At 43.5% G+C, this 27,024-nt stretch overlaps 2 protein-coding genes across 4 annotated transcripts; one reads left to right on the forward strand and one right to left on the reverse strand.

The window, feature by feature from the left end:
- The first annotated feature begins 2,026 nt into the window (after positions 1 to 2,026).
- Positions 2,027 to 16,121, forward strand: LOC142891623 (dual specificity protein phosphatase CDC14AB-like). 2 transcript variants are annotated; one of them, XM_076031279.1, is made up of 14 exons: positions 2,027 to 2,177; positions 3,887 to 3,974; positions 6,335 to 6,410; positions 7,437 to 7,529; positions 7,609 to 7,688; positions 8,775 to 8,841; positions 9,991 to 10,053; positions 10,432 to 10,519; positions 12,421 to 12,651; positions 12,776 to 12,914; positions 13,035 to 13,233; positions 13,352 to 13,446; positions 15,217 to 15,357; positions 15,488 to 16,121. In XM_076031279.1, exons 1-14 carry the CDS (start codon positions 2,132 to 2,134, stop codon positions 15,534 to 15,536), a joined length of 1,455 nt encoding a protein of 484 aa, XP_075887394.1. In that variant the 5' UTR covers positions 2,027 to 2,131; the 3' UTR covers positions 15,537 to 16,121. The 2 variants fall into 2 exon arrangements, with proteins under 2 accessions (XP_075887394.1, XP_075887395.1); XM_076031280.1 differs by lacking the exons at positions 2,027 to 2,177; positions 3,887 to 3,974 and adding an exon at positions 5,987 to 6,234.
- On the reverse strand, positions 12,625 to 25,717 carry dnai4 (dynein axonemal intermediate chain 4). 2 transcript variants are annotated; one of them, XR_012927296.1, is made up of 18 exons: positions 25,580 to 25,717; positions 25,297 to 25,474; positions 24,460 to 24,623; positions 24,241 to 24,347; positions 23,975 to 24,131; positions 23,685 to 23,824; positions 22,786 to 22,950; positions 22,114 to 22,293; positions 21,892 to 22,031; positions 20,408 to 20,494; positions 20,180 to 20,334; positions 19,473 to 19,633; positions 19,273 to 19,385; positions 18,622 to 18,720; positions 18,129 to 18,355; positions 17,540 to 17,693; positions 17,023 to 17,105; positions 12,625 to 12,643 (listed from the first exon to the last, which is right to left on the reverse strand). XR_012927296.1 is itself a non-coding variant. In XM_076031278.1 (17 exons), exons 1-17 carry the CDS (start codon positions 25,600 to 25,602, stop codon positions 17,076 to 17,078), a joined length of 2,280 nt encoding a protein of 759 aa, XP_075887393.1. In that variant the 5' UTR covers positions 25,603 to 25,717; the 3' UTR covers positions 16,532 to 17,075. The 2 variants fall into 2 exon arrangements, 1 of the variants encoding a protein (XP_075887393.1); XM_076031278.1 differs by lacking the exon at positions 12,625 to 12,643 and having other exon boundaries at positions 16,532 to 17,105.
- Between the last annotated feature and the right edge of the window lie 1,307 nt (positions 25,718 to 27,024).

Genomic DNA, 27,024 nt, shown 5'->3' on the forward strand with positions numbered 1-27,024 from the left:
TGTCTCTCCAAGCAACCCTGTGATCCTGTCCGCGGTGCAACCCTGCATTTAGCCCAGACTCCAGCGCCCCCTGTGACCCTGAGAGCGAAGGAGAAGCGTTGATGGAAAATGAGTGGACGGTTGGATGACAATTTGTTGTTCGTAATGCTGTCACAGTGGCACTAACATGCAGTTGAAAATTAGCTTGAGGCCTCAAATTAAAAATAGGAATCTCACGGGAGCTTGTAAAAGTGGCGTCCATGTGAGAAATCAATTTGCAAGTGCTGAAATTAAATCAAAGCACCGCTTATAAAGACAACCCGATCATGACCCTGCAGAAATTCTCAAAAACTGTTGCGCGATTCTGCAATGTATTTGGCCCCAACCCTGGTCCTCATGGCTAACATTGAGTTGTCTATTACAACTTTACTACAAATTCTGGGACATCCCTATTAATACGTTTTGCCCACTTCTGAATCCTAATGTAGGGCTACTTTAAAATGTTCAATCAATCAACGGCAGTGCTTGGAATCACTTTTCACAATCCAAAAGACACCAAATGATCCATCCAGCCAGTTTCACCTGTTCATTTATACATGCGAAAATATTTAGTGTAGTGTCACGGTATGACACCACCCAGACGTGTACACCCTTGTACTGTACATCCTTCATTTGAGGAAGTGTGGAAGAACGAGAGGAAACACTAAACAGAGAGCAGAGACTCAAAATAGATTCATGAACTGAAATGTTTTCCAAGTTATATGAACGGTTCAGAATACAACTGGAGAACTACCACGCTGGTATTAAAACCTTGCGCCGTGCTCGTGATCATACACTCCTGCAGCAGAGTGATGATGTAAGCGCTGGTGCAGCCTGACCCCCCCCTCACCCCCCCCCCCCCCCCCCCCAGCGGAGTGTGAACTCATGGCTCAGAGGGAGCTCAGACATTTGGCACTCAAACTTTGGATCAGCACCTCGGGGTGACGGGAGCGAACTACATTCCTCAGCCGCCGAGACGCTTCAATCTGCTGTGGAAGTCTCACCAGTTACGTGACTGGACTGTTTTGAAAGGACACTGAAGTTATTTCAAATACACGGTAGAAGAAGAAGACGAAGACCTTTATTGATCCCACGGTGGGGGAAAGTGCATAATTACAGCAGCAAAAAGAAAAAAGCTGCAGTGCAAAAAGATCAAGAAATATATTAACTAAGGATATAGACAAAAATAAAATATTCATAGAAACAGAGAGCAGGAGTCACCAACACGGTTCGCCCCCCAAGGACCACCTGAGTGGCTGCAGGTTGGTTCTAAATAAATAGCGCAACTCGGCCTTGGTCCTTCGGTGACATCCGGAGAGGTTTAGGTCGACATTGAAAAACTGTGTTTAATTCAAAAGTGTTCATAAAAAGTCTTTGTTAAAAATGCCCTCTGGTTGGAAAGGCTTGGATACTGTAAAACAACTGGCAATGGTAACAACTGCTCAGTCTATCATTCAAATGTACTTTGTTAATGTACTATGTGGAAGATGAGGGATTACAGGTGTACTGTTTTTTTTCCATCAAGCCTCCCTCAGCCTCCACCGGGCGTTAAGAGCGTGAACGCTGCCAGTGCGCGCAGGTGTGCGCGTGTGTGCGTGTGCGCATGTGGCCAATGAGAAGGCAGGCATGTGCAGAGCAGCAGGGAGATTAGTGCGCTCGCTCTGCGCCTCTCAGCAGCTTGACGCGTCGCATCTCTCTCTCTCTCTCTCTCTCTCTCTCTCTCTCTCTCTCTCTCTCTCTCTCTCTCTCTCGCGTTGTCGCGCGCGCGTTTGTCGGAAACATTCGAGGAAATGCGGTAATTTGCAAACAAACCGCGGCTGGAGGAGGAGCAGGAAGTGCCTCTGCTCTCCGTGACGGCACAAGGGGACGCGGAGACTTCCTGCGAGGGGATTGGACAACCTGCCAGCTGGTGAATGTGTTTGTGTTGCGACGGTGAAAAAGTTTTTTTTCTCAATGAAAGATTCACAGCTGCTGTTGCTGCTGCTGCTGCTACGTTTTGGACCCCCGGCGTCGCGGTTCTTTGGACTCGTCTCGACAGATAACCTGGCAGTGGACCTTCTCAAGTGAACACCAGCAGGTTGCAGTGGAGAGCATCAGTTTGTGAAGGGCTCCAATGGCAGAGGACTATGAGCAGTCTGCTGCCGCAGAGTTTATTAAAGGTAAGTCACACGTGTCATAGGATTATAACTATTAAAACTTCACTACACGATGGATTCTGAAGGTAAATAGTGAATTTAAATTTAAAAAAAAAAATGCTTCTAACAAAAATGTGATCGTTTTAATATGGAGTGATAGCTGTACTGCACTGAGGGAACTTTCACAGCAGCGTATCAGGCTTCAAAAACATTCAATATACAAAGAGGTGCGCCTGCTGAAATATGAGTGAAGTTCAAGCCGCTGATCATCATAGAAATCATTTGGAGCACGTGCCACCAACCTTTCAGAACTACAGAGCTGCTTCATGGGGTCCTGAGTCAAGTGAAGGGCAACCAGTTTGCTAGACTCTACTGGAATAAGAAGCTTTCTCAGTTATACTGATCTATGGAAAGACGTGTTTAAAAAAAAAAAAAAGTTCTCAATACTTTTCAGCAATGACAAAACAAGGTGGGATAAAACTGAATTTTAAGTGCTATTTTCCGAACAGGCCTGTGTGTGTGTGTGTGTGGGGGGGGGGGGGGGGGGGGACTCGTGTGGTCCTTGGGGGGCTACCTGGTGTCCGCAGGCACCACGTTGGTGACCCCTGATTTAGAGGGACATCTATGGTGATGTCTTTTAAAAAACACTCTTTGAGAATTGTCTCATTCAAGCAAAAACATGCAGAAATTAAACATGAAATCATAAAGAATGAGGATAAGGTGAGGTGAGAGAGATTATTTCAATTTTGGTCTTGAAATCCAAAACATTTTTTGCTTCTTTTTCTCTCTTTTTTAACGAGGTGATCTGCATCAATCATTATCTCTAATAATTATGAACTTCTTCTCCAAAGTAGAAAATGTTAAATAAAAGCAGTAAAAAACAAACAAACCAAAAAACACTACATTTATACAAAGGTCACTGGATACAAAACTTCAAAAACTGTTTATGGTGAGAAGACACACAGGCCCCTCACAGGCAGAAGGTCCAGTACACAGTAAATATCCTCCAGGAAGAGGTTATTTAAAATAATCTGGGATGTCACCCTGACGTTAAGATGTTTAGTTGTAGTGTTGTAGTCAAGATGGCACCAACCAAGACTAGAGGTTCTAAAAAAAAAAAAAAAAATAGCACAACTTAGTGTTGGTCCTTCAATGACATCCAGAGAGGTTTAGGAACTAGAGAGCATCAAGACGCATCAAGACCAGACCAAGACTGTAGATGTCATAGAAACGTAACAACAAAACAGAACAAATGACTTTATGAATGGAATTTTTAAAATTCAAGTTGCCAACTTGTCAATTATTTTGAACATTTTCAAAAAAAAACAACTTTGCTTGATAAAATTAAAAAAAATAAATGATTAACGGAAAATGATGGCATGCCAAGCCTGATCAAAATGTGCATTAAACCTTCAATGTTTGAGCTCAACACTAAAAATGCACTCATCTCATCTCACTTGTGGTGCTAATGAAAGAGCTCAGAGTTGTGTGAGGCTCGAGGGATGAGCTGGTGAAGCAAAAGCTATATTTTACTTTATTATCATCCGGTCCGAGACCGGTCCGAGACCGAGACCCTTTACGAAGTGGTCTGGAGACGGAGACCAACCTCCACTACTTGCGTTGGATTTTTCTCATCTCTGCGAGAGTAAAACTGAGACAAGCTGAACTCCCCAACATGTCAGTGTGTGATACGTCTGTCATTCTGCCCTCCTTGCTGTGCTCCGCTCTGACAGATCGGCTGTACTTTGCCACCCTCCGTGTCAAGCCGAAGAACACAGCCAGCACTCACTACTTCTGCACGGACGAGTTTGTCTACGAGAGGTGAGCCCCTCCTAAACTTGTTGCCTCTGTCTGCCCGTCAGTCTGTCTGTCCAATCTACAAACTGTGGTGCCACACAATCCACAGCATCGCACATTTCAAGGAAGGGGGAGAAATATTACATAACTCTCGGTTTATTATGTGTTCTGCACAGAGATTGCACCACTGATTCCATACGTTTAGATTGTAATGGCTTCACCCACCTAGGGGTGCCTTGGATTCAGCTAGAGTAGAATAGACTGTTTGCCAAGTTTTGTACATTGTAATGAGTTCACTGAATAATAAAACAAAACAATTAAATGAATAAATAACATTTTAGAAACATTCAGAAAAGCAGCACGACTGACAGATGGAAGCTTGAACCCTCTCTTATTACATTTTTTTTTACAGCACACCACTAGTATCACTATATTACTGCTTATCCTGCGCTCACAGTCCCAGTGCCACACACAAATAAGTATAGTGGAGGAAAAGAGGTTTTAAGAACTGTATCTAAAGCAGTAATGAATGTACAGGTTGGACGTCATGCTTGGAGCATTTACACCACCAGTCAAAGGTTTGGACTCACCCATTCCTTCTTGATCTTGACTACTTTCTCCACTGTAGATACACACTGAAGACATCAAATATACGAGCGAGATATGTGGGTTCATGTGGCAAAAAAAAAAAAATATGATGGGTGGATATTCTGGATCATCTAAAACAGAAACCTTGTCAGAGTTATTTCACTATATAATTATGTAGTTCCATGTGTGTTCATTCATAGTTTTGATGCCTTGAATGACAACTTACAGTGTAAATAGTTATTAAATGAAAAAAAAAAAACATGAAAGAAGCATGTGTCCAAACTTTTGACCGGTAGTAGTCATTTAATCATTAATCATTTTGCCTCATTAGAGCAAAAAACCTCTCTAGATATGGCAATGACTTGGTGGAGATTTCAGGTGCAATGTTGCACTGTGATGATCTGGCCCAAAGTGTGCATGTGTGACGGGAAGCCAGTCACCCTCCTTCACATCCAGGCCAGCCAACGCTCAGTCGCACAGACTGTCGCCCGGACGCGATGCCTCTTCTTTCCCACGAGTGTTGAGCCGGTGGTTGTCCTCCCACGGTGAGATTGAGGCCAAGACGAGATCAGTGGCTGTGACCTGGAGATGGCAGGGGATTGGGGACAAACACTGGCCGTCACCATTCCACTGTCTGCTTTTTTTTTTATGTGATTAACACAGTGGACACACTTGGCACAGCCACCTGATGACACACCAACACTGTGACAATGTCAATGTGTTTTTTTTACGATATTATGATCAGTGGCACTACCACATTTAAAGTATGCAAAAAAAAGTATAATTTACCCCCCCTCAAAAAAATAGCTTTGACAAAATGAAAGCGGTGCTACAACTTCAATCTGCAGTATTCAGGAATCAAAATTGTGTGGGTTATAAGTGTTGTGAAGAAAGTTCTGACAACAGAGAGCAGTGCTGGGATTGCCAGCAGCCATCTGCATGAGAACCACCTGGTATGCAGGGCTGGCGCTGTCAAAAATGTGTTGGGATCAATTCCGAGCTACGAATTTCCTGGTTTCAGCCAAGTAAACCGATCTCAGAGAGAAACTCCAAAGCAAACCAAGTCTGTTAGTCTGTTAGTTTCTTAGACCAGGAAAAGAAGTCGACTTTTCCAGGTTCAGAACTTTCTGAGGAAATCAGTCTTTTTGACGATGCTTCCACATTGGATGGTCCAGGGACTCGGTTCAAATCGTCAAGGAATTGCTAAGTTTTCCGTACGCTCATTTGGTTCCGTCTGCTGCGGAGTGTAAAGATTGCAATATTTGGGAAATACCGGAGACATACGCTACGGAAAGGATCGCAGTACGCATTTGAGTAGACAGATAGCTAGCGTTAGCGGCGCATGCTCATGCAAGCAGCTAGCGCAAGAGGGTGCTATTACTGACGCTGTTGGTAGCCAAATGCTGCCAGTATCAGAGGAACAAAACAACATTTTAATACTGTCTGTCCATGAGTCCAGGACAGATACTGTAGACGCGATAACACAGCAGCCACAGCACCTTCTGCTCTTTGCTCTGCGGCTCGTATCTGTGCGACGCAAACTCCTTCCTTGTGATGCGTCAAAAACTGTGGGCTTCTCAATTATTATTATTAGCAAGCAGGAAGTGTGTACTACTCTGCTGGGATGGCTGTAAAAAAAAAAAAATAGCACTGTACAATGTTGTGGACAGTTTCATTGGGTGCTGTAAATAAACTGGTTTGTATTTTGGAGGAAAATTTACTTTGGCAAAATGAAATTTAAAAAAAAACAACAAAAGAAAAACATCACTCTTTACTCTGTTTTATCTGTGTTGCAGTTTCTATGCAGACTTTGGGCCCCTCAACTTGGCTATGTTATATAGGTACTGCTGCAAACTCAACAAGAAGCTAAAGGTAGAACACTCCACCACACACCACTAATTATGTAACGTCTTAGGATTTTAAGATGAAAGGGTTCTACTGTTGATTGTGATTAGAGGCTCAAATGCACCAATCAACCTGAATGCAGGCATTGTTGTGTTCTTTATTGTGTTTATTGTGTAGTGCGCCCTCTGTTGTCCTGTGCAGTGTTTGACGTTGTGTGTTTATTGTTTATCTTATTTGGTGTTTTTGACCTTCTGTTCTGACCTAATGGGGACGAAATATGTAAAGCAGCCTTTTGGCATTTTTAGATTGATACACTGTAAACATTTTAGGCTGTAAATGTACAGTGAAGTACTAGATACTGTCATTTTACGGTAAATATTTCCACAGTGAATTATAGTAAAACTACAACTATATACTGTCATTTAACAGCTTTTGTGCCATGGAATTACTGCGATGTAGCAGTGTGTCGTTATTTTGAGATACTTAACAGTAAAAAAAAAAATACTGTACTTGCCTGTTTACTTGCACTTTTTAACATTTATTGTGTTCTCAAAAGAAATCTAAATACAATATTTTACTGTGACGTAATAAAGTAAAATTGTTATTTCACAATACATTTTCTACACAGTATTTCACTGTGCACTGTGAAATAATACCATAAACTATTGTGAAATCCTGGGAACATTTAACAGTGTATGTCCATCATCACTTCCCTTTGAAAAAAATCAATGAATTTCAGTAGATACAGTTACAGTAGGACACATTAAGGTCTTACCTACTGTACCTTTTACAACAGCATGCAATTGAAACAGGTAGGAAAGCATTCATGGTGAGCTTTCATCCCATGAAAGATGCTTTACTTGATGGTTAGTTTGAGTTCTTTCCAAACAACGACCTCCTGAATTAGAGAAGAAACCCTGAACCGAGGTCACAGTGCTTTCTGCGTCTTTGCTACAAGAACATCGAGACAGACGGCGTCGCTCCAGACTGATTTTAAATGAGCACCGAAGCAATTATTGAATCACGAGATGTTGCTTCTTGTTCTTCTCTTAGTCACTGACTGCGTTAAGGAAGAAGCTGGTCCACTACACCAGCTATGACCAGAAGAAACGAGCCAGCGACGCAGTTCTCGTCGGGGGCTTTGCAGTAAATATCTTTTCACTGTTTCACCTGCTCCTCCAGTCACCTTTGTTCCGAGTTAACTCGACAGAACGACCTCTTACAGATAATCTATTTAAAAAGAAGCCCAGAAGAAGCCTACAGGACTCTAATCTCAGGAAACAGCGCTGGCTACCTGCCGTTTAGGTAAGCCGACACACAAATGCACATTTCACATTGACTTAAAAGTAGAAACTCCGTCTGGCCATTTCTGTGTCTCCTGCACTCAGGCTGGTGGAGAGCTGGAGCCTTGATAAATGGCTAAATAAATGATGTAAAGTGGCCAATACTAACATTTTACAAAATATAAGTCTTACAAAATGGGACTTATTTTATTTTTTATTCTAAATGGATTTAGCAGACATGAGAAGGTTTTTTGGCATCGCGATGATGGGACTTCCCCCCAATTGCACTGAACACTCAGACACACAATTCTTTCAGCAGTTTGTTGAGTTGCCACCCAACTGCCAACAGGCTTCGCCTGTACATGAAGCCTGACATGGTGTCTGTGCTAGGGATGAACTAGAATGGCATCTTTTTAATGGACACATTCAGCTCAGAGCCAAAGGTGTAGAAGGTCCCGATGTGCGCTAGCAGTCAAGAGTTTGGCCACGTACTTCAGATTTCATGGCTTTTCTTGCATTTTCATGACTATTGACATTGCAGATTGTCACTCAAGGCATCACAACTATGAATGAACACTTATGGAATATAGATTAAACAAAAAAGTGTGAAAAAACTCAAAAAAAGTTTTATATTTTTGATGATCTAGAACAGCCGCCCGTCATATAAAATACACATAACATATTGAGGTATTGAACATTTTTTTTCTTTTGCCACATTAATCCACATATCCTGGTCATATATTTGATGTCTTCAGTGTGAATCTACAGTGTAGAAAGTAGTCAAGATAAAGAAGAAGCAGCCAATGTGTCCAAACTTGTGACTGCTGGTGTACAGAAGACAAGAAGACTGGCAGGGTTCACAGTGCAGGTTTTTGCAAGGCTTTCTGGGGCGCCAAAGAAACTCAAAACACGCCGGAACCTTTTTGCTTCACAATCTTCAATTTGAATTGCAGATGTACTTAAGAAAGAAAACCATAGGTGAGTGTACGGATTACTGGCACGAGGCTCCTGCTGCTTTACAGTGTGCAGGGAGTAACATTTACCAACCTATTGCTGTGCTTGACAATGCTGTGTGTGTGTGTGTGTGTGTGTGTGTGTGTTCTCATAGGGACGCCGCAATGGGAGAGTGTTCCTTCCCCCTCACCGTGCTAGACTGCTTACACGGCATACACAAGGTGAGCCACAACCAGCGCTGCATGGAGCCACTGTGACCTGGCGGCCGGCCGGATTATGACTCTGCTGCACAGATTAGGCAGATTAGAGTTAGTGCAGCCCTCCCTCATGCGCAGTCACTCTGTTGGCGATTAGTGGAGGGTAAATCAGTCAAAGTTTAAATAGTCACCGTCGCAGGAGAAAAAAAAAAATCCCTGCGTGCTGTTGTTACATCACAGCGGCGTGATGTAAGATATTGTGAATGGTGCACTGTTTGGAACATAGCTTTTGTTTTGCCACTGATAGGCCAGGGCAGAGCAGCCCCGCCCACACTACTGACTGGCTCGTCCAGATGTTTAAGCAAATTACTATTTTTAGTCTTTTTTTTTTTATCTTCTTCTGAAGACTCGTAAGAAGTAAACACCAAGATTCAACCAAAACTGCTGAAACAAATTAATGGAAGACGTAGCTGAGCGTTAGCTGAGTGCCTCGCTGATACGGTCAGTACCTGTCCACACCAGTGGGGGGCAAACTTTTTGACTGGTGGGGCAGCAGATGGTTGGAGTGTTTTGGTGAGACACCTCATAGGAGGAAAAAATATATCATGGAATATGAAGAAAATCTGTGACTTTATGTCAATTAAATAATGAACAAAACTACTAAATATCTTTGAAGCCCAACAATATTTATCTCTTTATTGAAATGACTCTGAAAACACTGTAAAAAGTGGATGAAATCCAGCTATTTTATGACTGACTGACTATTAATATAATTTCTTCAAGTTCAGCGGGCCGGATTAAAACGCTTAACGGGCCCTATGTGGACCCCGGGCCGTAGTTTGTCCATGCCCGGTCTATTCCTATGTTGGTCACATCAGCAGTGCAGAACAAGTCAGTTCGTCCTGTTCAGACCAGGATTTTCACCTGTCGTCGTCTGACTGCTGAAACAAATTAAGTTTTCAAATCCTTTTTCTTGGAATTGAAGGCCCAGCCAGTTTTTTCTGGAACACAATCACTGCCTAAGCTGCTGCTGCAGGTTTTTCTGTCGCTCTAAGTTCTGTTTTCAAGATAATGAAATTGTAAGAGTGAGTAAAAAAAACATGAATGACAGCATCAGACATTATTTTTGAAGTTACACAACCCCTAAATCCCCTGTGCGTCTCTCTTTTACAGGCATTACAGCACGGTTTCCTAGACTTTGAACACTTCAATGTTGATGACTATGAACATTATGAGGTAACATTCTTTCACTATATCGCTGATATCAACACTGCAAAACGAAAGAAAGAAAATTAAATGATAAAATGAGACATTTTTGTCTTTAATTACTTCCTCATTACTGGTGCTATTTTTCTAAGTAATACAAGTCAAAGACAAATGGATGTAAGTTTTAAAACTTTACATATACATATAAATAACAAAATAGAGCATGTTTTCTGCAATAGCTGGACTGTAAAATGAATTTACCTGCTTAAAAAAGAAGCACTGGGCTTGAAAAAGCAACACTTGCAGTGTGTCAGGATAAAACACAGGAAAGTGTGCAATTATGAAATTAATTCTAACTTCCCTGCCCACTTGTTGACGTGTCTGCTACTTTCCTCTTTTTTTTATAAGCGAGTGGAAAATGGGGACGTGAACTGGATCATCCCCGGCAAAATGTTGGCATTCAGCAGCCCTCACTCTCATAGCAAGATAGAGAATGGTGAGTCTCTGTCAAGGCTGGAACCTCAAACCTTTATAGGAGGCTCCGTTCAGTAGAACACTTAGATATTGAAAACATACCATGGATTCATATCATCTAAGAATAATGTCATAGTAAAATTTACACTCAAGTCAAAAATTACACTCAGGTCTCCCACTTACATTTTAAACATGTATATAATTTAGTATAATAGCAGTGGCATAGTATAATAGCAGCGGTATAGTATAATATCAGAAGTATAGTATAATACCAGCGGTATAGTATTGTATAATAGCAGTGGTATAGTATATTAGCAGTGGTATAGTATAATATCAGAAGTATAGTATAATACCAGCGGTATAGTATAGTATAATAGCAGTGGTATTGTATATTAGCAGTGGTATAGTATAATAGCAGTAGTATAATATAATAGCAGTGGTATAGTATAATAGCAGTAGTATAATATAATAGCAGTGGTATAGTATAATAGCAGGGGTATAATATAATATGGTGGTATAGAATAATAGCAGTGGTATAGTATAATAACAGTGGTATAGTAGAACAGCAGTGGTATGGCATAATAGCAGTGTTATAGTATAATAGCAGCGGCATAGTATAGTAGCAGTGGCATAGTATAATAGCAGTGGTATAATATATAATAGCAGTGGTATAATATATAATAGCAGTGGTATAGTATAGTAGCAGTGGTATAGTATAACCACAGTGGTATAGTATAATAGCAGTGGTATAATATATAATAGCAGTGGTATGGTATAGTATAATAGCAGTGGTATAGTATAATAGCAGTGGTATGGTATAGTAGCAGTGGTATAGTATAATAGCAGTGGTATAATATATAATAGCAGTGGTATAGTATAATAGCAGTGGTATGGTATATAATAGTAGTGGTATAGTATAATAGCAGTGGTATGGTATAGTAGCAGTGGTATAGTATAATAGCAGTGGTATGGTATATAATAGTAGTGGTATAGTATAATAGCAGTGGTATGGTATAGTAGCAGTGGTATAGTATAATAGCAGTGGTATGGAATAGTAGCAGTGGTATAGTATAATAGCAGTGGTATAGTATAATAGCAGTGGTATGGTATATAATAGTACTGGTATAGTATAATAGCAGTGGTATGGTATAGTAGCAGTGGTATAGTATAATAGCAGTGGTATAGTATAATAGCAGTGGTATGGTATAGTAGCAGTGGTATAGTATAATAGCAGTGGTATGGTATATAATAGCAGTGGTATAATATATAATAGCAGTGGTATAGTATAGTAGCAGTGGTATAGTATAATAGCAGTGGTATGGTATAGTAGCAGTGGTATAGTATAATAGTAGTGGTATAGTATAATAGCAGTGGTATGGTATAGTAGCAGTGGTATAGTATAATAGCAGTGGTATGGTATATAATAGTAGTGGTATAGTATAGTAGCAGTGGTATAGTATAGTAGCAGTGGTATAGTATAATAGCAGTGGTATGGTATAGTAGCAGTGGTATAGTATAATAGCAGTGGTATAGTATAATAGCAGTGGTATGGTATATAATAGTACTGGTATAGTATAATAGCAGTGGTATGGTATAATAGCAGTGGTATAGTATAATAGCAGTGGTATGGTATAGTATAATAGCAGTGGTATAGTATAATAGCAGTGGTATGGTATAGTAGCAGTGGTATAGTATAATAGCAGTGGTATGGTATATAATAGCAGTGGTATAGTATCGTAGCAGTGGTATAGTATAATAGCAGTGGTATGGTATAATAGCAGTGGTATGGTATAGTAGCAGTGGTATGGTATAATAGCAGTGGTATGGTATAATAGCAGTGGTATGGTATAGTATAATAGCAGTGGTATGGTATAGTAGCAGTGGTATGGTATAGTGATGAGTGCATGTTGCTTGTGATTGCAGGTTACCCCCTGCATGCTCCTGAGGCCTACTTTGCTTACTTCAGCCAACACAAGGTCACCGCCGTGGTCCGTCTCAACAGGAAGTTGTATGACGGCAGGCGTTTCGAGGACGCCGGCTTCGAGCACCACGACTTCTTTTTCCTGGACGGGAGCACGCCCTCTGACCTCATCACCCGGCGCTTTCTGCACGTGTGCGAGAGCACCAGCGGCGCCGTGGCCGTGCACTGCAAGGGTGAGAGAGAGTAAAGCTCAGTGTGTGTGTGTGTGTGTGTGTGTGTGTGTGTGTGTGTGTGTGTGTGTGGCAACAGTAAAAGCCTCTCAAGTGCGGTACGTGCAACTTGTCTTCTGCTTCACAGCGGGCCTGGGCCGTACAGGCACTCTGATTGGCTGTTACCTGATCAAGCACTTCAGGTTCACGGCTGCTGAGGCCATCGCCTGGATCCGGATCTGTCGTCCGGGGTCCGTCATCGGCCCGCAGCAGAACTTCTTAGAGGAGTAAGTCTCGGTCTGGTCTGGATCTGGATACTCTCTAGTCTTGATAATGTCTTGGTCTCGGTTGGTGTACTTTTGACTATTTCTATGTATTCATATGTGTGATGTATGTCTGCGTGGTAGGAAACAGCACAGTTTGTGGGTCCAGGGTGACGTCCATCGTTCCAAGCAGAAGCTGCTCCAGCAGAGACAGAGTCGGCGGCAGCAGCAGCAGCAGCAGAAGAGCTCGGAGTCTGAGAGCAAAACCATGTCCTGCCTGCTGTCCAGCATGAGCGACTTGTCCATCAACACCACCATGTACAAATCCTACAGTTTGGACGAGGTCTCTGGCATCCTCTGATACTACGACTCCCCCTGGACACTTTTGAGAAACACAGTATGTGTATTTTAAAGTTGTTCAGCCACTCACTCTCTGTCCCTCTGTGTGTTTGTGTGTGTAGAATAACTACAGGGACAGCAGCAGTCTGACTCAAGGAGACAAACTCCGAGCGCTGAAGGGAAAACGGCCGCCCAGATCGACCTCGACCTCCTCACGGTAAAACTGAGCTGTGACTTGTTTAGAAGAGAATACAGATTGAAAGATGCATCCTGCGATGCGCTGGGAGACATCTTCAGTGATGTTCCTGAGGTCATGGGGTGTTTCGGGTCTCGCAACATCCTACACCCTCACTCAGGTGACCCAGCCAGGGCTGCTCAGACCCTGGCTTGCGTCCCAGCAGCATTGGCCCACGGTTCACTCCTCCTGATCCAAAGCCATCTGGAGGCCCTCTCTGCAGCCTCCATGGTGGACTTGTGGCTTTCCTTTTAGCCGTCCCAGTGATGCCAAGTAGGGTGTAGACCTTGGACAGTGAGCAGCCAGCAAAGCCTCTACACCCCACTTCAGTAAGCTCACAACGAGCCTTCCGGCCTCTCCCCCAGCACTGTTCCACCAGCTCCTGGTACTTAGACCTCTTCAGCTCATTTGCCTCTTCCATACGGTCCTCCCAGGGGACCGTCAGCTCTATAAGGAGCACCTGCTTTGAAGAGGCAGATGATAGCACTACGTCTGGCCTCAATGAAGAAGACACTATGTGGTCCGGAAACTTGAGCTGCTCCCAGTCCGACACAAAGTGAACAAACTGGCTGCTGCTCTGGGCTTTGACTGAGGCCACTCTCTGTTCTTCTGGCCCAGACATGCTTGGTGTTGGCCACGGCTTTGGAGATAGCCTCTGCAACCGTATTCAACACCTGTCGCCAAAGCTAGCGGCCTTCTCCCAGGGCTTTGGGAGAAGTGCTAAGGATGTGCTCCAATGAACCTCTACCGGGGCACAGGGAACATGCTGGAGAATCACTCTTGCTCCAGACATGAAGCTTTGCTGGGCTGGTAGGACATCATCAACAGCTTGGACCATGAACTTGATCCACTGGGGTTCTGCCTGCCAGAATATCTTCTTCTCCAGCGCACCCTCCCACCATGGCCATGATCCCTGCTGCCACATGCCCACAATCCAGCTGGTGCGTTCCTTCTCGACCCCTGCACGTACTTTCTTCAGGGCTAGATGGTGTTTGTCCTTGCCATGGAGCAGGGTTGAGGGATGGCTCCCAACCCTGCTCGCCTTGTTGACACTTTGCCCACCAAGGCCCTGCGTCTTAGCCGAGACTCCATCCTTGGCCATAATTCCCTGAAACCCTGAACTCCTCATCAAGGCTGCTGATACAGAACTGGAGTTTGTTGCTCCTCGCATACAGTGCAGATCCAGCCATCTGTGGAGGTAGCTACTGATCTTCCTCCCCGTAGTCTCCACTGTCGACGGGGTTAACTCATACACAAGCAAGGTCCCGTGGACTCTAGGTAAGATGCCATGTTGGACCTGTGTTGAACCTGCCAGGCAAGCCAGACTTATCTACTGTGGTGAGCCAAGCCTCAAGCTCCTTGATGGTTGCTTGGATTGCTGCTGCATCCCTGAGGCTACAGTCAAAGACCTTGCCTAAGCTCTTGTCCGCTTTCTCTGGGATGGATGGGGATTCTTTATTGTCATTATACAGGAGTTCAACAAAAATGAAAAGTGCCTTCCTTCGGTGCATCCGTATTAATTAAAAAGCGATTAATACTACAAACACAACTACATATCTATAAACACATCATATATATCAGATTCCTACTGATTACATGAATCTGAAACTACATTTACAGTTCACCTAACATGATGGTTTAGTTTGAAAATGTACAACCCAGAGGTTCTCAAAAACCTTTGGGTCTTTTGATTGTGAGCTAAACTTTGGAGAATATCAAATGTGAAATAAAGTCTTTGTGTTTCTCATTCAGGTTAAACTTGTCCAAGGCCTCTCACTGCTCCATTTTCCTCCCTTCAAAGTCCACCTCTTCCTCCTCCTCCTCCTCATCCTCCTCTTCGTCCTCTAAGAAACTGGTTCGGAGCTCATCTTCTTCTGCTGCACAGACCAGAAGGTGAGTGTCCCACTTTGCTCCAGTGCCATATGTTAGGTCAACTCACAGTTGATTTTCAACTGGCCACTGGTGTGTAAAGACTGGAGAACACTGCGCTCTGATGCTTCCTGTGTTTCTTCCTCCTCCTCAGCCCCTTCAGCCTCAGTCTGTTCAGCACCAGGTCGGCCATGATTCACTGACTTCAGCTCCTCCAAGAGAGACAAACAGGTTGTGCTTGTCTGGGTCTTGAGTTTACCATCAACCACGACAAGTGCAAGAAAGACATTGCTTGTGGAGACAAGGTCTGTCAAGGTGGACTTTGCCCATTCTTGACATACTGGGATCATAATGGGTTTCGCATACCAAGTTTGACCCACGTTGCAATCCTAACAAATTGAGGTCTTTGTCAGCAGTTAATAAAAAAGACATGCTAAAAGCATGATTAACCAGGTTAGTTGTTTAATATAGTAAATGTACTACTACTACTACTACTGTGTACTATTTACGACTAATCTTAAGAGAAATCGATCTCACCACAATTGTTTAAACGTAACAACACCCAAAACTGTTTGCTATACAAGATTGGTAAAGTCACATATGCAGAGCCTTGTTGTCATCAAAATACAACAAACAAAATGACAGCTTTGACAAGACACGCCCCCTGCACGTGCATTTCCACAAGTCAGTCAAAACGTCTTACGCTGAAAAAAATGAAGTTAAGCATCTTTTTATGAAAGATGAGCAGACAGAGAGTTGGCTTTGGAGTTCATTGGTGTTTACTGGAGTTCAGTGTTTCCTGAAGAAACCTACTGTGAAAGGAGAGAAAAGAGAGGCGAGCAGGTTTGTGGTTTATCACAATTCTAATGTGAAACTATGTTAACAGAATACCAGGAGGACAGAAGCCATGTGATGCTGAAGAGCAATTGCACTTTATTAAAACCAGAATACTCTTTCTAACAAATCTTTGACTCTGTTTTGAAACTAGTATGAAACAGTTTAAAGTGTGTGATGAAAAACTGCATTTTAAAATTATGTAAAGAAAATAGTGCAAACTTTTGCTTTTGTTCTGCTCTTTTGGGCTTTGTTACACTTTACTTCCTTGTTTATTAACTTTAAATTCCATAGTGTGTTTTTGTTAATGCACTTATAAACTGTTTTGCTATAATGAAATTAAAGAAAAAAGCACGACTGACAATTAAGTTAAAAGTGATTTGTCAATGACCGGTTGATTCAAAGATATTAAAAGAGGTTCTGACACTGTAACTTTTAAAACAAAGAATAAATGTTGCTGCTTCATTTGCTGCTTGAGACTTTAATTACAAATACACACATGCTTATTACTTTTATTATTATCATTATTATTATTATTATTATTATTATTATTATCGTCATCAATTTGATTATTAAATATACACGTTTGTTTTCTTTTTCCATGGAGCTTGTAGTTATTCAACAACTTTTTTTTTATCATTTTCTTTTTCAGATCATGTTATGGTGTTCACCATGTAGTTGCTTTTTGTCATATGAAATGATACTACAAATAAACCTACTGATTTTTTTAAGTGTCTTACAATTTATTTTCTCCAGTACACTCAGTTGTCAAAAAAAAAAACAATCAAGCACGTCGCAAAAATAAAAATATAGATTTATTGTTGTGTTGTTTTCTTGGATAGCAGTGTAAATTACCTTCCGCAGTAGCAGCAGTTCTTATGATATATGTTTGTATAACCTAAAGCCGTCTAGCCAATGATGCCGTCCAGAATCTTCATCTGAAAGAAAAATCAAGAGACAAACTTTGTCTGTTCAGGCTGAATTTGAAAGATGGAAAAAGCGTTGAAACAGACGACAACAGACCAACCAATCAGAGAACACTGGACGCAAATAACTCAAGTAAACAACTAACTGATGTTCAGTTAATCTTGATTTAAAATGAGCAACACACACACAGTGTTTTTCTTTACATAACGAGTCTCAGTTTTCGTCAAGTCTTTGTATGGCTGACATAATAATACTATAATACTACACAATAATACCATTCACGCTTTTCATTAACCAGTAAAGCGAACACCTCATAGGTTAGGTTACAAACTGTACACAGCAACTGTATATCTTTGATGGAAAAATGACGCATGATGTTTGGGCTCAGAAGAGAACCAGGATTGTGATCCAGAACAGCCAAGGATCACAACCCTCTCAGACTGACCTGGTTGCTTTGGCCCATTTTCAGGTTCTTGATCTCATAGACGGTCACCTGCCCATCACTGTCTCCCACTAAGACACAGTCAGTCTGAGCGGCAATCAGCAGGGCCTTCAGCTGCACACCAGGGTCAGCTTGCTTCACAATGACCGGGTCCAGGCTGCGGACCAGATGGACATTTTGCATTTTATAGAACGACGACGTGAGTGAAATAACACAAAGACTTTCAATGCAGCAGTTTGGTTAAGGAAGACAACAACATGCATCCATCTTCAACAGCAGCTACTTCCTGAGCTCAGGGTCCTGGGGGTCTGCTGGAGCCTCTCCCAGCGGTCAAAGGGTGAAGGCAGGGTGACACCCTGGACCAGTGGACACTTTATTATGGCCACATAGAGACAAACAATCATTCACACTCACATACACACCTATGGAAATGTTTTTGGAGTGTGGGAGGAAGATGGAGAACCTGGAGAGGACCCACCAGACACATGGACAACATGCAAACTCCACACAGGAAGCTCCCAGGAGACCTCGGGAATCGAATCCACAACCTTCTTGCTGTGGGGCGACAGCACTGCGAACCACTGCGACTCACATGTTGGCGCTCAGGTCCCAGATCTCCAGGACTTCCTCCTTGATGGCTGCAAACACTGTGGCCTTCTTGGGGGACCACTTGATGTCCACCACGGCCCTCTGGGTGGAGATGAAGCTCATCACCGGCTGAGACTGATCCCGCCTCCACAGCTGGATGGTCCAATCGGAGGAGCCACTCAGGAAGGCCTCGTCATTGAATGGAGACCACGCCAGGCAGTTTACTGGACACTTAGCAGAGGGAGAGAGACATAGGGTGGGGGTGGGGGGGCAGAGAGAGAGAGGGAGCACAAAAGAGTCAGCTCAGTCCAGATGATTCTGTCAAAATGTTTCATTTTTGAAAACACCAACACCACCTCTGGTGCAAAACGCTTTGAGACGCCCCTGGAAGTGATTTAGCGCATTGAAATAATAGAAAAACTGATGGAACCTCCACCCACAGCAGTATTGTCGGCATCATGCTGTGAAAGAGCGCAAACACTCGAGTTAGGACTCACAGAGTGCTTCCTGTATATCTCCAGGAAGTGCTGAGTGTTGGAACTGGAGCCCTGGTGGACGAGGCCTTCAAATGTTCCAACCAAGTAGATACTGCAATCCTGTGGGAAAAAAACAAGATACTGTATGTAGAACAGAGAAGTGAAGTACATGGTGGTCAGTGAAAAATATGTATATAATATATATATATTATATATATAATATAATATATAATATATATAATATATAAATGATTTTGCTGATATTGCAAAGACGTGTGATAAAGAAAAATAAGACATGTCAGTCATGGACAGGAAGGATAAAACTGTTTGACTGGTGGTGCCACAATGGCTTCCAACATGTGCCGGGGGGGGTGGGGAGAGGGGCAGCAGCAGATGGATGGTGTGTTTTGGTGAGCCACCTCACAGATGGTATATTAAAGAGCTTAACGGGCCACATTGGGTGTGCAGGCCATCGTAGCTCACTGGCAAAGCTCAGGAGGGGCAGGAGAGTGAAAGAGCGCTGCAATCTCAATTGTAACCACTTGATGTCACTGTTTCTTCTTCTAAATCTCCAAATATTACACGCTGAACCTTGGAAAGACACGCGCCTACGGAGTCCCTCAGACTCGCGCCACTCACTGCTGCTCAATGTTGGGCTGGTTTGCGACTTACAGTTGGATGGAAGTCAAAACACAGTCCGGGAGTCACTGCCGAGAGGACCGACTCTGCTTTCTGTTCCATCTTCTTCCGTTTGGTGGGGAGCACCCTGTTCAGCTTCATGAGGTCTACAGACAGAGATGAGACCATAGTGACACAGAAATCCAGCTGAGGGCTCCGGGGTCTTTCTGGAGGACCTTCTAGTGACGCGGTACCTATGCAGTCAAGGCCGTTGTTGCAAAGCAGCCACTTGCAGATCCTGCCGTCTGCAGCCACAGAAAAGAGAGCCTCCACCTTCTCGTCTCCCGTCAAGGTGACCTCCTGTTGGATCCACTTGAGCTCCCACACCGGGCCCATGTGCTTATTGGGGCATTCGCTGCACACACACATGAGTTGGAGGCGGAATGACAATGAATGCTTGCAAAGGAGGTTTTTTGTTTGTTATCATGATAAACAGTCTTGTTGTGTGCTTCACTGTGGTATGATGAACGCGTCTGTTGGCACGTCATGATTGGACGGAGGCGGAATTTTTTATTTACAAGTAATCAAAGAGAAAAATAGAACAACCATTCTGGACAGCAAGCAAACGTAGCCAAACAAAAGCGAAGGTAATTCTCGTGTACGAGAAACACCTGCAACTCACCGTTGTACTCTGTCGAAATTTTAGAAATATCACTTTTATTTTGTGAAAACTGTCATAGAAACGCAGCTAATGGGAGAAGACAGAGTTCTTTGAGAAATCGGAACTAACAAATGAGAACACGAAACTGATGATGTTGTCCTCCTTCAATGATGTTCTTCAATGTTCTCTCTGACCAACCAAATTTTAAATATGCACAAACGAAGGTTCTGTACAAAGACCCATCAGTCATAAACCAGGTGAGGGGGAGACAACTGATCACTGATGGTGGCTGCTCCTCACCAGCTGCTGACGACACACGCCTTGTTCTCCATAGTCTGCACGTCATAGATGGCGATGTTCCCATTGATCATCCCCACGGCCAGCTGACTGGGGTTGTTGGGGGAGAAATCCAGGCAGGTGACGGCGTATTCGCAGTGGATGAATCGATCGGGCCACTGCGAAAGAAGACACCATGACTGCGTCCAGTGGAGGAGGGACGTGCGCGATGTTTGCCGAGGGTCCTCCTACCGTGTGGTTCTTCAGAGACCAGCAGCACACCAGGCCTGGATTCTGGTAACTGAGGTCAAACTCACCGTAGCCCACAGCCAGGAGGTCCTGCCAGGGACAATAGAAGTGCTTCTGTCATTGAACGCCACACGAATGCCAACTGGACAAATATTAGCAAGTATCCACTCCATGTTGAAAAGGGTGGAGGATGAAGTTCATTAAAATTTATCAATGTCCATCTTATATACACACAAGTTCTGTTGTCTTCCTCACAACTCTGCCACAGACTCACTCCTGTCACTGATACGCACTGTGTGTTTGTGTTTGTACATACACGCTGTTTTTTGAACTTGCATGTTCCTCTGAGATTGTGAGATTTATTTTGAAGGCCTTGTGGTCACTGATGCTGGTTTGCTTTACGAATGATTTGAATGGTTTTGAGTTTGTGGACCAAATCCTTCAGTTTGAAAGCATTCAGTTTGATGAAGATTGGGTTAATTGTTTCTCTGTAGGTGGTTTTACTTTGTTTTCTTATTCTTCCTTTTTGAAGTATGAATATTGTTTTGGCGTTTGATTTATATGTGCCCTCTCCTCCCTCCCCCCCATTACTACCACACCGTAGGTAATCCAAATACATTTGGATCCACTTAGGTCCAATTTGGGAATCTTACATTTTGTGGGTACAATTACCCAGATGAGAGCAACAGTACACAAGCAACTGTCGCATCTGAATTATTTAAAAATAAATCAGCATGTGCTCTACACTTCAAAATGTGTTCTCATTAATACAAATGATTTGAATGTCATTTTTGTACAAATCACACATGACAATATTTCTTACAAACTTTTATGCACATGCCAATTACACTTCACCTCAATACCTTTTCAAAGCCGCCACTCGCAACACAAGGTCAACTATGAAACAATTAACCGCCGGTCCTTATCAGGCAACAGGCACCTTGATAAGCCCTGATCACATCAGCCTTTTGCTGGCCCAGGTCCCCTTACATGGGGGTAATAAACACAATGGGACTGTTTCATCAGTGGAAATGTTTTATCTCGAGATTGGACCTCTTGGCCGTGTCATGGATTTTCATGGCTGCTGCTTCTCAAACATTTTAGTGAGTGAAAATAAATACATATAATGGTACTGAGCCACTGTGTCATTTAATTACCTATACTGGCTACCTTATGCCTCTATATGGATCCGTGTGGAAAAACCACCTCATGAGAGCGTCAAAACCTTTTAGCCATATTTGAGAGTTGAGTTTACACCGATTGTATTTTGTATTGTATGGCCAGACTTAAAGATTTTGTCTGATTTGAGTGAGTATTTTGTACTGTTGGTTGTAAATGTTGTGGGTCCGTGTTTGATTTTGTTCTGGTCTGGTTTTTCGTGTTGTTTTGTAGATAGGAAGCTGTGTGTTGTAAATGGTTGAACATCTAAATAAAACCCCAAGCATGCAGCGACGCAGAGATGAGCGTGTGTTCCGTCTGGTACTTACCGGGTTCCTCTTGTTCCACACCATGCTGCTCACACTGCATCCCTTGGTGAGGTCACAGGTGAAGGCCCAGAGATACTCCAGGCTGGGGCGGGCCTGCGGACCCTGCGTGTCCTTGCCTGTCCCAGGCTTTGCGGGGCTGCCTGGAGGTCACACAAGTGTTCTTGGAAGTTTCCATGTTGGCGCTTCAACGACCAGCCTTCAGTAATATGAGGGCCAACCTACCATTTAGAACTGGCAGCTGTCTGTAAGCTGCCAGCTTGGGTTGCATTACATTTTCCAGGACGGTTCTCTCCATGATTTGCAAGTGGTTTTGGAAGTGCTCAGACTGCAGGACCTGCTGCAGCTCACACTCGATGTTGACAGTTTTGCCAAACACCTCGTTCATGGAACTGGCAGTGCTGGCTGGGGGAGAAGCAGAACATCACACATGCAAGCTCATGGAAATACACCCGTACAAATCAGGAGGAAAAGTTGTACGTGACAATTTGCACCTCTGTAGATCTACACTGAGAATGTTGTGTGTGAATATGTACATTTACACTAGTAGTGATTTCATGGCTATTCTTTCATTTTCACGACTATTGACATTGCAGATTGTCACTCAAGGTATCAATACCACGAATGAACACATATGGAATATGGATGAAACAAAGTGGGAAATAACTCAAACAAGTTTTCTATTTTAGATGACCTAGAAGAGCCAGCCGTCATATTAAATACGTATACAGAATATCACATATTTAGGTCTTTTTTTCTTTTGCCGCATTAATCCACATATCTTGCTCATATATTTGATGTCTTCAGTGTGCATCTACAGGGTAGAAAGTAGTCTATAGTAGTGTATACGAGTCATCATTTTAGCCTGTGGAGGAGACGTGTTGCCTGGAACTCTACCTGAACTGGCAGTGCTCGACAAAGAAAAGCTCAAGTCTGCCGCCTTGCTGATGTCCGCAGCAGCCTCGTGAAAGTCGACCAGTTCCAGGTCGTGGGTGCTGACTGACTCCTGGTGGTCAACGCTGAGCAGAGAGTCGTACAGGTCCCAAGTGGTCACAATTGTAGCTGAATGCAAGGAAATAGAAAAGATGTGTGCGATTCAAGAAAAAACAATAACAAATGCTTTTACTTGCTTTACTGAAACGTGAACATTTCAGAAATTGATCACGTAAAAATGTGATAGTTTTGTGTTATAACGTGATACAGAGCCCTGTTTTTTTCCCTATGGTGGCAGCAATGTGCTTCTATAATTATTCCCCCTAAGAAATAAAAATGCAAAGAAAAAAATTTTCCATGGCTTTTTTTTCTTGGTGCAGACTTTGGAGGGTTCACAGTCATTTCAATAAAGAGCTAAACACCCTGGTGGGGCTTCAAAGAAACTGATTTGGTTGCAACTTTGCTTTGCTTCATTTTCAATTGACATTAAAGCAACACGTTTTCTACATATCCCATGTTAGATTGTTTCCTAGGGTGGTCTGGGTGGTTCTGTAGTGGCTCTGGGGTGGTCTGAGTGGTTCTGTAGTGGTTCTATGGTTGTCTGGGTGGTTCTGTAGTGGTTCTAGTTGGTTCTAGGGTGGTCTGAGTGGTTCTGTAGTGGTTCTAGTTGGTTCCAGGGTGGTTCTAGGCCAGGAATGGGCAAACTACAAAGCTACAAACTATATTATAACCATGTTTTTTTCCTCCTATGTGGGGGCTCATCAAAACACTCCAAAACATCTGCTGCTGCTCCTCCACCCACCCTCTGTCACATGTTAGAACCCAAGTGAAAAGTGAAAGGTGTTGGCCAGCCCTGGTCTAACCTGTGTCCACCATGACCACGCAGTCACTCTGAATGTGTTTGTTCTTCATTGGCTCGTTCAGCGTCTGCATGGCTCGATCCACATACTTATTGTTGCCCATTCGGCTGCTGCAAATCTCAGCGTACTTTTTGTTTCTCTCTCTGTCGAGGCAAAAAGAAGATCTGCGGGTTAAAACTGCAGGCGGATTCAAACACGTACAGAGACAAACACATGCGACGAAACACACACATGAATTCAATGCATACCAATTACTGGTCATTGTTTTCTTTAATGTCATAATGATCACTCACATAATGGCGTCTGCACCCTCACTATCCACTGATACAAACTTGTTGGGTATGTCCAACAGTGACACGCTCTCGGTTTCAGTGAAGCAAACGTCGATGACTTCTTTCAACATTTCCTCCGTCACTTTTTCTGCTGCTGCGTCAGAAGTCCAGTGAACCTCTTGAGTGAAAAGGGGAAAAAAATGTGTGTTTTTCTGTTGGTGTTCATTCACTTTGCTCGGGAGCAGTTTTTACATGACAGGGTTTAACAGTCAAGGGCTGCAGTGGACCTGCGTAGTGGATGGGGAAGTCGCGTTTCGACAGTGGATCTTCAATCTCCTCATTAATGGATTCGATGACAGACGGGCTGGATATTCTGGTGCTCCCAAATAACGACCTTGAGCAAAATATCCAGACAAAGGAACCGTGAGATGCTACGCTGACACTTTTATTGCGACAGACTGCAGTGTGAAACATGAATCCAAAAGTGATGGTGCGAGCGCTGGGACCTGGAGAAGGGAGTGGACAGGCTCCCCGCCACCGAGGTGTGGTAGGACGCCGAGCCCACGGAGATCTCATCCAGGAAGAACCTGGTGACTTTGGAGCGCACGGCCGCCGGCTCCGACTGGTACAGCGGCACGGGAGTCACGTCATTGTTGTCGTCGTCAAACACCTGCAGTAGATTTAGATTGAATTAAGTCAAGTTGGCCACCCAATCTTTTGAATGGAGTTGTAGTCCAAGGCCGCAACCAACTGAGACACCAAGACCCTATCAAGACTAGAGAGCATTGAGACCGAGACGTGGGGGGTTTTGAGACCAAGACCAGACCAAGGCTGTAGATATCAAAGAAAAATAACAACAAAACAGAACAAATGACCAGTAGCTTTTTTTTTTCTCAATTCGAGTTTGCTTCTCCATCAATGGAAGAGCAACATTTGCTTCCAGCAAGGTAGCGTTCAATCATTTTCTTTAACATTTTGCCAAATATTTTGAACCGCGCCGTGAAACTTTGGGCAGCAAATTTGCAGTGAATCACCGGCTCCTAGTTGCATCACTTTCACTGTCATTATTTCCGCAGGAAATGATCGTAAAAAATACACCTAGATATTATAATTTACCAGCGTTCATGTCATGAAATCACTGCGACGTAGCAGTGCGTCATTATTTACGGTATAAAGAAAAAAAACAATATAACAGTAATTGCCTGTTTACTTGCAATTTAACATTCATTCATTTCATTTATTGTGTTCACACACAAGTGGGTATATAAATATTTCACTGTGAAATAATACAATAAAATGGTGATTTCACAATAAATGTCCCATCATGAGTGACGGCCAGTTACCCGGACGAGCTGCCTCGGGGTTTGCGAGGCGCATTTGTCGGAGGAGCGCGAGCCTTTGGCGCCGCTGGAGCGGGAGAAGCTCCTCCTGCTCGAGGAGGCCATGATGCTGTTCCTCTGCCTCATGCTGTGGTTTCCTCCGTGCGCTGCCGACACCGACATGCTGGCGGACCGCGACGAGCTGGAGGGCGAAGAAGCAGCAGCAGAACCCAGACAGGGTCAATTGGTCGGTGCCGAACCCTTCCGAGCACCTGGAACCGAGTGACTCGTTTGTGGAGAAACTTACGGCGCGGCTCGGAGGTTCGGCATCTTGCAGACGTCCACTTCAGGAAGCGCTTTAATAAAAACTTGGTTTGGTGCCAATTTGGGATCTGTTGATGCTGTTTGTTTTTGTTTTCCCCACCTCCCCCCCCAGATTCAGGGCTTTTCTTTCAGAATTCTGCCTTTAATGTCAGTTGTGGTCGTTGCCATAACAACAAGACGCTACCCCCATACTCCTCCTACCCCGTGCGCATGCGTGTCCGAGTTGAATTCGTGCACTGCAGCAACTGAACTATAATGTTCCAAGACTTTGGCGTGACTGACTCATTTCTGCATTGAACTCCCGTTCTAAGTAGCTTCATGTAGTAATCTGTTGACATGAGGCTGTGCTCAACATATTATGGGATGGCTTGGACAGTCGTTTTTCTTAAGTGTCTCATTAAATGTGACTTCAGAGAATGAACATCGAGTGTGCAATATGCAGCCATCATTACAGAGCTTGAATGTGTTAAAATTGCTTATTTTTTAAAAAAGAAAAAAAAAAAGAAAAAAATCTTCACCAACCCACGTGTCACAAGGCTGTGGGTTACTTTGCGGAAAAACGATGGCTGGAGTCGCTGAAGCAGGTCGAGGTGTTTATTTACAAAAAAAAATGTGAGGAAAAAAAAATGAAAATGAGGAAAATTTAACGGGGGAAAATACAAACAACGGTATTGACCTGCTCTGCTCCGGTCTGCAGCACCCTCAACACTGAACCACTCAGCCTCGGTGGCCTGAGGCTTTTAAACCACCAAGCCCCTCCCCCTGGTCCAACCCACAATGAACAGGTAAACAACAAAAATACCCAATAAAGGGTATTCAAGTATCAGCAGAGGCTCCCTGCCATTGATCCCACAACAACAACAAACATATACGCAGTTTGACACCCCTCCCCCCCTCCCCCCAACAAATGAACCCCAGAATCATCCCACAACACCACGAGTTAAAAGATTACGGAGCCCCACATGGTTTGCTCCACTATCAGCACACCTGTGCAGGTGGCGGCTTCCTGTTAGCTATAGCAGGCCCCACTTCACTTCAGAGCAGCTCTGGTTCAGACTCAGTGACTGGAGGAGAGAGACAGCAGTCAACACAACCCCTCAGGAAACAATTACAGGAGTCCCTGTGAATAAAATAACCTTCGTCACAACAATGGGTGACATCGCGATGGCTCCGTGCATCTTTACACGTTTCCATGACAGTTTTCTGCAAAATAAAAGCCATATTTCTAAAATTTTGACAAAGTACAATTGCGATTTGCAGGGGTTTCCACTAAATGGTGTGAAGTGCATAAGCCGTAATTCTGGTCAAATCTCATCCTGCCAGACGCCACTTTGAGGAGGATGGAGGTTGCGTTTTGGAGCAGCTATTTCAGTTGTCACTACTGGTCACGTGACCCCCGTACATCACATCTGCTAACGTGTAAATGGT

The sequence above is a fragment of the Nelusetta ayraudi genome, unplaced genomic scaffold (assembly GCF_046127955.1).
Source record: "Nelusetta ayraudi isolate G7.1 ecotype Tasmania unplaced genomic scaffold, CSIRO-AGI_Nayr_v1 ptg000033l, whole genome shotgun sequence".
NCBI classification, from domain to species: domain Eukaryota; kingdom Metazoa; phylum Chordata; class Actinopteri; order Tetraodontiformes; family Monacanthidae; genus Nelusetta; species Nelusetta ayraudi.

Excerpts from the sequence above, each read along its gene's own strand:
- LOC142891623 (XM_076031279.1), top strand. The coding sequence starts at position 2,132 with ATGGCAGAGGACTATGAGCAGTCTGCTGCCGCAGAGTTTATTAAAG. Across the intron at positions 6,411-7,436 it reads AACTCAACAAGAAGCTAAAG|TCACTGACTGCGTTAAGGAA; the intron begins GTAGAACACTCC and ends TTCTTCTCTTAG. Across the intron at positions 10,520-12,420 it reads TCATAGCAAGATAGAGAATG|GTTACCCCCTGCATGCTCCT; the intron begins GTGAGTCTCTGT and ends TTGTGATTGCAG.
- dnai4 (XM_076031278.1), bottom strand. The coding sequence starts at position 25,602 with ATGCCGAACCTCCGAGCCGCGCC. Across the intron at positions 22,294-22,785 it reads GTCGAGCACTGCCAGTTCAG|CCAGCACTGCCAGTTCCATG; the intron begins GTAGAGTTCCAG and ends CTTCTCCCCCAG. Across the intron at positions 20,335-20,407 it reads GGTCTCTGAAGAACCACACG|TGGCCCGATCGATTCATCCA; the intron begins GTAGGAGGACCC and ends CTTCTTTCGCAG.